This window comes from Acomys minous (assembly GCF_964271855.1).
Source record: "Acomys minous genome assembly, chromosome: 5".
In the NCBI taxonomy this organism is placed as follows: Eukaryota; Metazoa; Chordata; class Mammalia; order Rodentia; family Muridae; genus Acomys; species Acomys minous.
In genome coordinates, this window is record NC_140494.1 from 14367845 (window position 1) to 14380233 (window position 12389).

Genomic DNA, 12389 nt, shown 5'->3' on the forward strand with positions numbered 1-12389 from the left:
CTGGGGAACACACATGGAAACAGTTTCTGGGGACAGCGGGATTAGTGACACTACCCAGTAATCTCTATAAAATGCCCAGCCTCCCCCAACCCCCAAGTCCTCTGGAATGATTGCTTCACAAACAAATCTGGTTCCCCCAGGGAACGCATACCAAAGTGGTTTTGATCTCTCCTGGAAAATGTTTTCTGTTTCTTCAGCCCACTCACTCAGATTTCGGCAGCTTACTTCATCTCGACTGTCACGCCTCTGCCAGTTAGCCCATGTGGGCAGTTCTGTGTCCCTGGACATTTAGGAACATGGCCACCCCCGCCCCAACCTCCCCCACAGCACATTAGTAGTAGTAGCACATAAAAATGTGGTGTGGAGATGGGACAAGTGCAAGCTATGGGGACACAGTCCCTAAGTGACTTGGAATGGCAGGGACGATCCCCGTACTTGAGAATGAAGAGCTTTTACTTACAAACACGTCCATGAGCAGGTGCTCCAGTGTCATCTCGAAGTCATCCAGTCTGGCACCTAAAGTCATGGTCAACGTCCCAGCTCACGCTTAGGCCCCACGGAGCTGATTCTGCAAAGCCTTCAGCTCACAGAACACCCTTGGCGTCAAAGTCAGTTCCGAGGCAGAGTTGCCCCTAATGCAAAGTGGAGACTCTTAAACTAAAACAGAGCATTGCAGAACAGGCTGCCAGGGCTCCCTAGAAGAAAGTCTAAAGGCTTAAAAAACAAACAAACAAACAAACAAAAACCCCCAAACTCTATCAGTGGTTCTATGCTACTGGGACGGGCACAAAGGTCACCAGGTGAAGAATCTAGCTCCCTCTGCAGAATTTTACAACGTGAGATGCCCACTGAGTGCAAGGGACCTCAACAGCAGATGACTGTGGAGACAGCTAGATGGGGCAGAGCCGAGACGGGGGAAAATGCATGAAGCCGTCTGACTCTGATATTTATAGGGCCACATGTTTTTGACTCCGGCCATTTCTCAGTTCATTTCTGACCTTTCATAAATGGCTACGCACAGTGGAGTGTATTGTCCAACGGGGCAGTGGGTCCTGCAGAACTTGGCTGTGACCGATGCCAGGGCAATTCACACAGACACGCCATCAATGGCTCTTTGTGAAGGACGCATCAGACCTTGTTCTGTGCACCACGACAGAGAAATACACAGTCTTGTGGAAAACAAGGAAATGAAAGTTGGAGGGTACTAAATTTTTCCCCAGAATATTATTAGATCCCATACAATCTCCTCCCCCCCACCTCCTCCTACACCCCCTCCATGCAAGGGTAGATAAACATCTCAGAAATAGATTTACTCTCTGTGTCAACTCCTCCAGGATCTGCCAGGTGCAATAGTCACGAAACGTGGGGATCCTTCTCTGCTTTTACAATTTGACTCATTTTTATTCATACAAGCATTAAAAGAAAAGTAGTAATGAACATGAGACACAAAATTTGCTGCCACAAATTTTTTTGTAGCGGTGTGTGTGTGTGTGTGTGTGTGTGTGTGTGTGTGTGTGTGTGTGTGTAACTATGCATGTGTGGGGAGTCTAGAGGAGGGTGTTGGGTGTGTTTTCCTCTGTAGCTCACTCCCCATGTGATTCCCTTGAGACAGGACTAAGCTTGGAGATTGCCACTCTGTTTTTTTTCCTGCCATGCTGGTGATGAACACGCTCCAGTGATCTTCCTGTCTCTGTCTCCACCCACACCCACTTCTGGGGTTACAGGTAAGCAGCATTTCCTCCCCCTCCCCCCTTTTTTTTAGCTTGCTGGAGATCTGAATTTAGGTCCCCGTACTTTCTCAAGAAGTGTCCTTACTCACTGGGCCACCTCTCCCGTCTCACCTACTATGTTAAGTTGAGGATGTTCTTCACATCACTGAATCCATATTTACACACATACACACACACACACACACACACACACACACACACACACCTGTCCAATTATGTGTTGTACAGTTGTGTGTTGAAGTATCACTACCATCCAATCCTGGAAACATTGACTTTTGTAAAACTGAGCCACCATACTATTAAACACTAACTCTTTTTTCTTTCTTTCTTCTTTCTTCTTTCTTTCTTTCTTTCTTTCTTTCTTTCTTTCTTCCTTTCTTTCTTTCTTTCTCCCCAGACAGAGTTTCTCTGTGTAGCCTTGGCTGTCCTGGACTTGCTATGTAGACCACGCTGGACTCGAATTCAGAGATCTGCCTGCTTCTGTCTCCCAGTGCTGGGATTAAAGGCGTGCACCGCCACTCCCAGCTCCAAACACTGACTCTTCATGTTTATTCCTTTCTCCCCACCTCTCCCATCCATAATCCTACATTCTGCTTTTTATGCATCTGATTTGTCTAGGAGATGCCCTGTAAGTGACATGTCATGCTGTATTTGGCTTCTGGTGACTGGCATATTCACTTAGGATAACATCCTCAAGAACACATGTGTTAGATTTTTTTCCCCTACATATGTCCTGCTGCAGAGTGTGGCTGGCATGCCCTGCTCTCTACCTAGGGGCGGGGCTTCCCCTCTCCCAGAGATTAACTATATAAATCAGACATTTTGGTTCCAGGGCCCCCCTTTTCCCCCACTGTCCTACCTTCTCCTCTTCCCCTCCCCCTCCTGTGCTTGTTCCAATAAATCTGCATTTATACATTATAGCTTCGTCACCAATTAGCCCATTGTTTATTTAAGCAATCATCATGCATGTGTGATGCCTGTTTGTATGTGTATGCATAGTTGCACATGCACCTGTGTGCACATTCACATGAAGGTCCAGTGTTGATGTTGGGTTTCTTCCCTGATAGTAGATCACCGTATTTATTGAGGTACGGTTGCTCATAGCTTCCTGTTTTGGCTAGTCTAACTCATTAGCTAGCTTGCTAGGAGAATTCCATGTTTATGCCCCTTCTGCACCAGGCTTGCAGGCAAGCACCCATGCCTGCCACACTTTTACACGTTTCCTAGGGATTTGAACTCTGGTCTTCAAACTTGTGTGGCAAGTACTTTACCCACTGAGCCATTTCCCCAGCCCAGAATTTCTTTTCTTTTTGAGGCTGAAATCATATATTCAAAGAAATAACATCCCTTTGGGCAAATTGTCAGAACTGAGAAAATCTCCCAGGAATACTTGCTTGTCAAGACTGTAGTAGGCCTGTGTGCTGTGGCTCTACCAACAGACATAGCCTCAGTGTAGAGAGACCAGACAGCCTCCTAGTTACCACACAAGTCCTAACTCACAAAGTCTAGTTTCTTGATTCCAAACAGGGAAGCACTTAGCATGTCGGAGAAGGCAGCCCACCTGAGGCCAAGGAGGGAACAGGAGTCCGAGAGTCTCCTGCTCTGTAGTAACTACTCCCCTTTCTACGGTTCTCTAAAAGGGGGGACAGCAGGATTCCCAGCTTTAGCTTTCACACAAACATTCATTTTCCCAAAGATAGAGTAGCCAGATTCAGTATGTGTAATTTAAATAGAGTCACCATGAAATAAAGTTACTCTCCCACTAGAAAGAAAACCCTGATTAAAAAAAGAGAGAGAGCTTAGCATTGTTTTAAAAGCAGTTTGAAGATATGTCAAACTTGCTTAGCTTGACAGTCTGTCATGAGTTCCATGTAAAGGTCTGGCATGTTACAGTTTCAAATCTGAGCCTCTAGTCCAGGAAGGAGAGCGAGTGCCACAACAGGTGTCTCTTGTTAAGCGGTGGCGTCAGAGGCGGAGCCGGGGAGATGCTGTGATGGACAGCTTCCATAGCTGAGACTTCACAGAAAACATATTTCCCTGACAGGGGAATGGCTTCCCAAGCCTTCCTATCTGCTGATATGCTGGCAGCATCTGACACTGACTCTGTAACTTGAGCCACCTCAGCAACTTCGACTCAAGACAGATGACTTCCTGCCACACAGCTGCCATCTTGTGTTTAAACTACAGTTGCACGCCTTCCCACGTGAGCTCTTGGCCACCCCCTTTGTTGGCCATATCTCTACTTCTTCTCACACAGTTCCCAAGGGTTTTGTTAAAAAATACTGCTGTCTGGAAGGCACTCAAGGAGCCAGGCATTTCTTACCTATCAAGTCAATGATGTGGGCACCATCGGCCATGCCACTAGAAGACTGATGAGGAAGACAGATTGGGTATACCAATTCAGTATTGCTCTAGTATGTCAGGAATCTCAGGGGAGTGTTCAAGTTTTCATCTGCTCATTCTTCTATGAATTAAATTGGGAAAAGGTACTCTTTGATTTATCTGGTTTTGTGTGTACATGTACATGTTTGAGTATTGGGGTACACATGTGTATCTGGGTGTGTATGCAGAGGCCAGAGGTCAACCTTGGATCTTGAGTAATGTTCCTTAGAAGTTGTTAGCTCTTGTGGTTTACTTGCTTGCTTTAAGGTAGGATTTTTCCCCTGGACTGGAAATCACCAACTAGGCCTGGCTGGGTGGTTAGTGAGCCACGAGCATCCTGCATCTGTTTGGCTCTGAGATTGCAAGCACTTGTCAGTCTTCTCATCACCTTTATGTGGGTTCTAGGGCTGAAACTTGGGTCCTCAAGTTTAAACAACAAGCACTTTGCTAACTGGTCCTCCAAGGAATTTTTTATTCACAAAAAGACATCCTAGTTTATTTTATCAGCCCTCTTTCTGGGCTGGACCAATGGTTTCCCGATGGAGAATAGTTGGTTAATATGAACAATAGTTTTAAATATTTCTCACTTAATGAGTCAGATTCTCAGGCTCAGCAATGCTTTTTCATGGTTGTTTTCTACAATTATTTGAGCTTGAAAGAAACAAAAGACAGCAGGGATAAGCAACTCTGTACAGTCTAGGCGTGCAAATGGCGAGTACTCTAGAGGGAGGCCCTAAGAAATATGGTGTGTGTGTGTGTGTGTGTGTGTGTGTGTGTGTGTGTGTGTGTCCAGGCCATGGCACATGTGTGATGGTCAGAGGACAACTTGCCAGATGTGGTTCTCTCCTTCTACCATGTTGGTATCTGAGATTGAACTTAGGTCTTCAGTCTTGATGGCGGATGACTTTGCCCACTGAGCCATACCCCTGGGCCCAGTAAGGCTGTCTCTGCAGTAATTTCTAAAAGGGAGAAATTGATCTTAGGAGAGTTAGCCTGACATGCAAATAGGAAATATGTGATGGGTTGTGGGTATCACCCACAAGAGTCCTTCATGAGGGATGTGGAAACTGTAGCAGTCTCTGGATAGGGTGGGAGGGCCACCTTACCGCTGAACCTTGGTCCATATCCTTTGTTCTGGGACCACAAGCTTGCACCACCATGCCTAGCATTGCAGGCAGCTGCTGGGTGTTGAACAGAGGTCCTCAACTTTATGTGGCAAAGCACACCACTGGCTGAGCCATTTCTCCAACCCCTAAAATTCTGTTTCTGTTTGACTTCTGAATGCTTGGTTCGCCTTCCTATGTTATGAAACATCTCCCCCAGGTTTAATATTTTGCTGCATAGACAAACAAAATGTCAATCTTTGGACACCAAAATAAAGCTGTTTTCCCCATCCTTCTTTCTGGGACTGAGAGAAAAATCTCTCTTTGTTGTTATTATTGTTACTTTGTTTTGTTTTCACTCCTGGAAATAACTGCCCACGTTAAATGATCTATAAAGCTGATATTCTTCCATTCAGACATTTCAACCCTGAACAGGCCAGCTCTAGTGAGGACAGCCGTGTGCAGGTCCTAAGCACTAGGCAGTAGAATATAAAATGTCTTTTACTGGAAACATCTTCTTGTTCACTCAAGAGCAGTGAATTTTCTCCTCAAGGTCACTCATTTGAAGACCACGTATGAAACAGTGGCTCAGATTTCTGCAAGACTGATCAGAACTGGTCCACAAACTAGTCTAGTTAACCATTTTATGGCTGGATTAGTGAGTATCAGTAATAATTGAATCCAATTATTGAGCAAAAGCTAAGATTTTTTTTTTTTGAAGTGAAGTCACTGGCTTTATCTTGATCACTCAATTTTGACTCACACACTTGGAATATACTGCATCAGTAACCCTCAACAATGAAGCCTTTAATCCATTTTGAGCAAGCTTTTGTATACAGTGTGAGATTTCATTCTTTTACATGAGAATACCCCATTTTCCAGGATTATTTATTGAAGAAATCATTCTTCCCTCAAATCTGAAGGACATTAGGCTGACTGGAATAAGACAGATACATAAGGACAGAACCGGCATGGGTTCACTTACACGGCGAGTCCCAAAGGGTCAAACCAGTAGAGGATGGTTTTTAGGGACTGGGGAGGGGGTCTGGGAAGGTGATGGTCAGAGGGGACAAAGCACTGACTAGCCTGCAAAGCCTGCAGGATAAAGACTAAAGTTAGCAGTGTGGCCACAATTAACACCGCTGCATTGTAAGCTTGAAACTTGATGAGAGGGCCAACTTTAAGTTTCTTTCTCTCTCTTTGAGTGGAGAGAGAGAGAGAGAGAGAGAGAGAGAGAGAGAGAGAGAGAGAGAGAGAGAGCATCAGTCAAGCAAGCTGGGCATGGTAGTACATGTGAGTACTTGGTAATAGACTGGAGAATCAAGAGCTGAAGGCCAACCTCAATTACATGCATAGTTGGGAGCCTAAGGCTATGCGAGACCCTATCTAAAAAGAAATTCAAAAAGAAAAGATTAACAAAATGAAATTTTGTTTAGATTAGCTAGCTTGTGTTGATAAGATACACATATACAAAATCCCCAATAAATCTTATATTTTAAATTATTCCTCTATAAAAATAGTGGTAGGATGGGAAAGCCCTGCAGAACACAGGTAAAGGTGACTAATATAATGGCTTACTGATGGATTGCCTGTTCAACTTCTGTCTCACTTTATATCCAGACTATGGGTGAATTCTAGAGATGTTACGTATCAGTAAAACAGCTCTCCTCTCATAGCAATACAACAGCTGTCTGTCTTAAGTAGGGTTATAAAGGGTAGCCTGTCTGCTCTGGCCATTTCTGTGAAGACAAACATGTTAATTTAAAGGCTTGTGTCTATAGGACCCTGAAGGCTGGCACTGGCAGGGCAATGGGCTGTAGAGATCTCTTGGTGCCTGTCCTCATGCCCCCACTGTGGCTATCAGCTGAGTCACACAGTCAACCTTGTTTCTCCCAGTCACACTGCATTTTCAGTTTTGATGGCTTCTCTGACAAGCACAAAAGGTCTATTCCTCTCCATGTCCCCTGACTCTGCTGCCGCCCTTGTCCTGCACCCACAAGCCCCTGTTCCCTCACAAGTATCAATGGCAGGATTCTGAAAACCCATAGTGACATTAGTGTCAGGCACTGGCTGTGGTGCCCCGAGTGCTGGAGGAGAAGGAGGTACAATAACCTGCCTGATCTTTGCTTGTCGCCTGTCACGTGCCTTGTCCCTGGGAGGGCTTCTGAGGTTGTCACCAGAAGGGCTCACTTGAGTAGCATGAAAAACAATGGTTTCAAATTTGACCTTTCTACAGGCACCTTGCTTTCTAGAATTCAAATGTATGTCATGGCAACACAGACCCTTCTCCAGGTACAGGGAGGGTGGTGTTGTGGGTAAAGCATATGATAGTCTGAGCGAAGCATATATCACTAATCTCAAGCGAGAAGCCCTGAGTGCCTGAGGTATGGAATGGTTACTCTGGACACATGGTCTCTGCTTTGGGTATTTTGGGGAGGGACCTGGGTTGCTCCCTAGGTCCTTGCTGAAAAAATCTATTACCCTAACCCCAATTCAAAACCTGATCCCAGCCCTAACCTTCTGGTGGTAAGAGTAACCCAGTGTAACCGCCATCCATTTCAAGTAACCTTGACTTTGACTTTCTACCATGTGTTTATTTCCTGTGGTAACTTATGTACAATGAGCAATGGCTCCTAAAGCTTTCACAGCTAATACTGTACTGTTTAACAAAAGTGTGTGTGTGTGTGTGTGTGTGTGTGTGTGTGTGTGTGTGTGTGTGTGTCCTGTGTTTCTGTGTATTAGCATATATGGGCTATATGTGTGTGCATGTGTATGTTCAGATGCTCTTGCCGGGGTAAGTGGGGGCCAAGGGTTGACTTCAGTGTCTTCCTCAACCACTCCTCACTTTATTTAATGAGGCAGAGCCTCTCACTGAACTTTGAGCACACCAGTTCAAGTATTCAAGCTAGCCAGCTTGTCTCAGGAATCCCAGCTCTGCAAATGAGTGACAGTATTACAGGGAGTCTGCATCTCCACCTGGCTTTATGTGTGCTTTGGAGGTCTGAACTCTGGTCCTTATGTTTGTCCATCAAGCCCCTCATCCCTGAGCCATCTCCACAGCTCCCATGGTCATCCTTTAGCAAGCTGTACGCTCTCCTAGTTGAGAAACAGGGGGCCTGGGCAGCTCAGAAATCTAGAAGCCTCAAGAGCCCACCTGTGGATTCTGATCACCTCTGATCATGAAGACCTGAGGCCACATGTGGCCAGCCTGGTGAGCTATCTGATTTGCCCAGGCAGTGTCTGTGTAGCAAACAGTATGACAAGCATGCGTGACAAGACATTTTGATGTACCCCCCTGCAAAGATATGTACACAGTGTATGGCTCTCCAGATTATCTTTAGTAGGAGATCCTAGGGACCAAATGAAAAAGTGCCCAAGTGTTAACAGGGAACCCTTACCATTGAAGTCCAAGGCACTGCAGAGCCACAACAGAGAAGGGTGTATAGTTCTATCCAACATGTAATAAACATGTGCTGTTTATTACAACCTCCTGCATTTGAGGTTTGTCCAGAAATAATAGGAAAAGTGGCAAAGGCTGAAAAGGATGTGTGAGAGCCCCACTACTCTTCTCTACACACACACACACACACACACACACACACACACACACACACACACACACACACGCAGCACATACCAAGTCATATTTCTTCCCATCCTGAATACCCCCTCATCTTTCATCACTTGTTCAGCCCAAAGATGCTACCCTCCCAACAAGAGACGAGGTGAGGGTGATGGCAGGCAGGCATCTGAGGGATAATGGTGAGCAGAGAGTCCCCAGGCAGTAAGAGGGTAGAGTGGTGGACGGTGGGTGTGGGTTGCGGTCTCTGAACTTTTTCCCTGCTTACTAACTTTCCTGGGGAAGATAGCTGTCATGAAGATCAAGGAGTGGCCATGCTGCACTCTACTGAGACAGCACTAGGAAGGAGTATGTTGTAAGAGCAGCAATATGCTGACAGCAATGTCCCAGGAGGAGCTAAGTCCCTGACAAGCAGGCTGGGGATAGTTAACTTCTGGTCTTCATGGAGATTAACTAATCCATTGCTTTCCTGTGACCTCTTGAACAGTTGCATTATACCTACATATTTACACATTATAATAAATGTTATTTGGTAAAAAAAAATGTTATTTTTCTTCTTGTTTGCACGACAGAATTGTGTCAATGGTTTAAAAATATGTTGTAAGCCTGCTGTGATATCCATGATTATTTTTAAATGTTAGTGATCCAGCCCAGGGCCTTGGACATGCCAACATGCTAGACAAGTGTTCTGCCAATTGGCTATAATGTCAGTGCCTATTATTCATGAATTTTATTTGAGGACAAGATAAGGCCTTTACAAATATTTGTTAGAGACACTGGGGAGATGTCCCAGTGGATAAAGTCCTTGCTGCACAAACATGAGGGTATGAGTTTGGCAAAAGCCAAGCATGGTGGCTCACGTCCCTGTACTTAGCACTAGTGGATGGGTGAGCAGCTGGAAACAGGTTAATACCAAGAGCTAACTGGCCAGATGGTCTAGTGGAAACCCAGAGCTCAGGATTAAAGTGGGGTAAACTTATCTCCATAGAAACTGTTGTCTCTGTTTCCCTCTTAGGCAAAAAGCAGGGAAGCACATCACCATGACTGGCTTTATGCTGTACTGGGGAGCAAACCCAGTGTTTTGTGCATGCTGGGCAAGTGGTCTACCAAGTGGGCCATATCCTAGCCCACAAATGGTCTTTTCTAAACTGAGATTTCCATGATTCAAATGGACCCAGCTGTGTCCCATAAATATGGTGATAAAGGGCATAAGTGAGTGGTTAACACAAAGATGCTAAAATCATCTTCTACACAGCAAAGTGCACCCTTAAAAGCAACTTAATAAAATCCAGACTAACGGTTCCCTTAAGCATTTCTGTGTTATCTACCCGAAGCACACCTGGAAGGGTGAATGAAAAATTAAAACCACACAAAGCAAGCATAAAGGGGGAGTCATTCAAACACTCCTGTTAGTAAGGGATTCCTTAAGGCCTAAGGAGACATAACCAGCTCATAAAAGGGTTGAATCCTGAATGACTTGGAACCATGACACCTGATCAGATGTGGACTGTCTGAAATTGATAACTGTTGTCAGTTGTCCAAGCTTTACTCACCAAACTAGAATCTAATCTGATTAAGTGATCGGCAATGTAGCCAACAAAGACCCTCAGACTGTCCACAGTGTGCTAAGATATATGACAGGTCCCGTGACTTTTGGAGTCTGCAGACTTCTCTAGGACTAGGCTGAATGGAAACTCATCACCAATGACTTTGATCAGTCAGGCCGACCCGTGCCTCATTAAATTTATGACCAGTGTCTATTTTATTTCTGTTGCAAATCGTGTCAGCTTCCTTTTATCTTCAAGGCCACAGGCAGTATTTTGACAAACAATAGTATCAGCCTGCAGGACCTCACTGGAGTATGCTTTCTACAAGGGACATGTGGACACCATTAATTTCCTGGACATGCAAAAAATCATTACAGAACAGCAGCCAAGACACTAAATAATTGATTTAATTAATATAACATAATTAAACATATTAAATATTTACACAGCTTGCTGTTTTCTATTGAATTTGCATTGAGGTTGTAGTGATTTTTGCCATGTTCTGCAAGCACCAGGCCATTAATCCTGCAGCTGGAAATGCTTAGGGTCATGAATTGCTGGAAGACACTTCTGCAGAAAGTAAGCTGTATTGAGATTGCTTATTCATAATTGTTGCTTCATAATATTCTTTTTGCTCACACAGGAAGGGGTTATATATACTTCTGTATATGCTGAAGGGGAAGTAAATCTTTCATGTCTATGAGTTTGTATTTCTAATTTCTGAGTAAAATCTTATTAGTTCTTCTATCCACAATCTGAATCTAGTCTTCAAAATTAGCTATCATCTACGTATCTATCTATGTTATCTATTTATCTCTCCAGTGCCTATTTACAATCATCTATGTATGAATGAATAACTCTCTCTCTCTCTGGATTCATCTGCCTACCTATGCTCCACCTAATATTTAGCCATTGCAAAAATTGCTATATGTTTTATATATTACATAATATACTTTATATAATATTTCTATACAATATTTTATTACATATTAATTAACAATACATTGTATGTATATAATATCATCCCTTTTTTGAGATGGTCTCTCACTGTTGTGAAACCTGCCAAACAAGCTAGGCTATCTATCCACCTATCACCATCTTTCCAGTATATTCCAAGCATACATCACCATAGCTGGATTTCCCCCCTTCCCCCGCAGTGGTACTAGGGATTGAACCTAGGGCCTCATGCATGAGAGGCAAGTGCTCTAACCATTGAACTTTAGCCCCAGCTAGTGCCTGGCTTTTCTTATGTGACTTCTGGGAATCAAATTCAGATGCTTATGCTTGCAAAGTACTTTAGAGACTTATTCACCTGCCCAGCCCAAAGTATGAATTCAGCTAACCATCACCAGAGCCCTCTAAAGTAGGTACCATTTGCACCCCAGAGGGATAAGTTCAGGTGAACTTTCTTATAGTCATCAGCCAGTCAAATCTGTGGAGTCTGAGAAGAAGCTTAAGCAATTCTGGAATCTGTGATGCATCCACTATGCTGGACTCATGTGACACAACACTGTAGTTTTGTGAGGCATCACTGTTCCCTGTGACTGAGGGAAGACCATTCTTCCATGGAACAAAACAGAGAGTTCTTGTGGAGTGGCAAAGCTGCTTGGGAAAAAAAAAGTGTGTGGCAGGGCCACGGGGGAGGAGCATTGGAAAATGTCTGGTATTCATGTCTCAATGGTCTTAATAGCATACCCATTGTGCAATGGAGAGCTTCAAGAATGGGACAAAAGGAATTTAGCTGAAGTGAATGTTGGCGCACAAGAGCATAGTGTGATGTGATGCTTAAAGCGGGGAGGAGGGCAAGCAACAGGCATGAGAAACTGGCTGTATTTTGTGGACAGGGAAATGGCCCCTGGGGAAATTTGACCTCATTTGGTCTGTTGGCAGAAGGCCACACATGAGGCTGGTGACCAGCATAAAGACGTGGATGCCCAGGTAGAGCTCATTTGTAGTCACTCCCTGGTAAAACAACTGGATTCCTCAGACATTCAGACTAGCTCAGGCTGCACTTTCCCCAGGATGCAGAATGCATTCCTCAGAGCCA

General features: G+C 44.4%; 1 protein-coding gene across 4 annotated transcripts in view; it reads right to left on the reverse strand.

Annotated features, from left to right (window-relative positions):
* Positions 1–12389, reverse strand: part of FRMD4A (FERM domain containing 4A) — a 586135-nt gene that overhangs the window by 318080 nt on the left and 255666 nt on the right. Inside the window, exon 1 of one of the 4 annotated variants that reach the window (XM_084781775.1) lies at positions 461–889. The exons of the other annotated variants lie outside the window; for them this stretch is intronic. Within the exon in view, the coding sequence (XP_084637901.1) occupies positions 461–526 (66 nt within the window). The 5' untranslated portion in view covers positions 527–889. Of the gene's footprint in view, positions 1–460; positions 890–12389 lie in introns of those variants that run through there. 4 annotated transcript variants of the gene reach the window in all.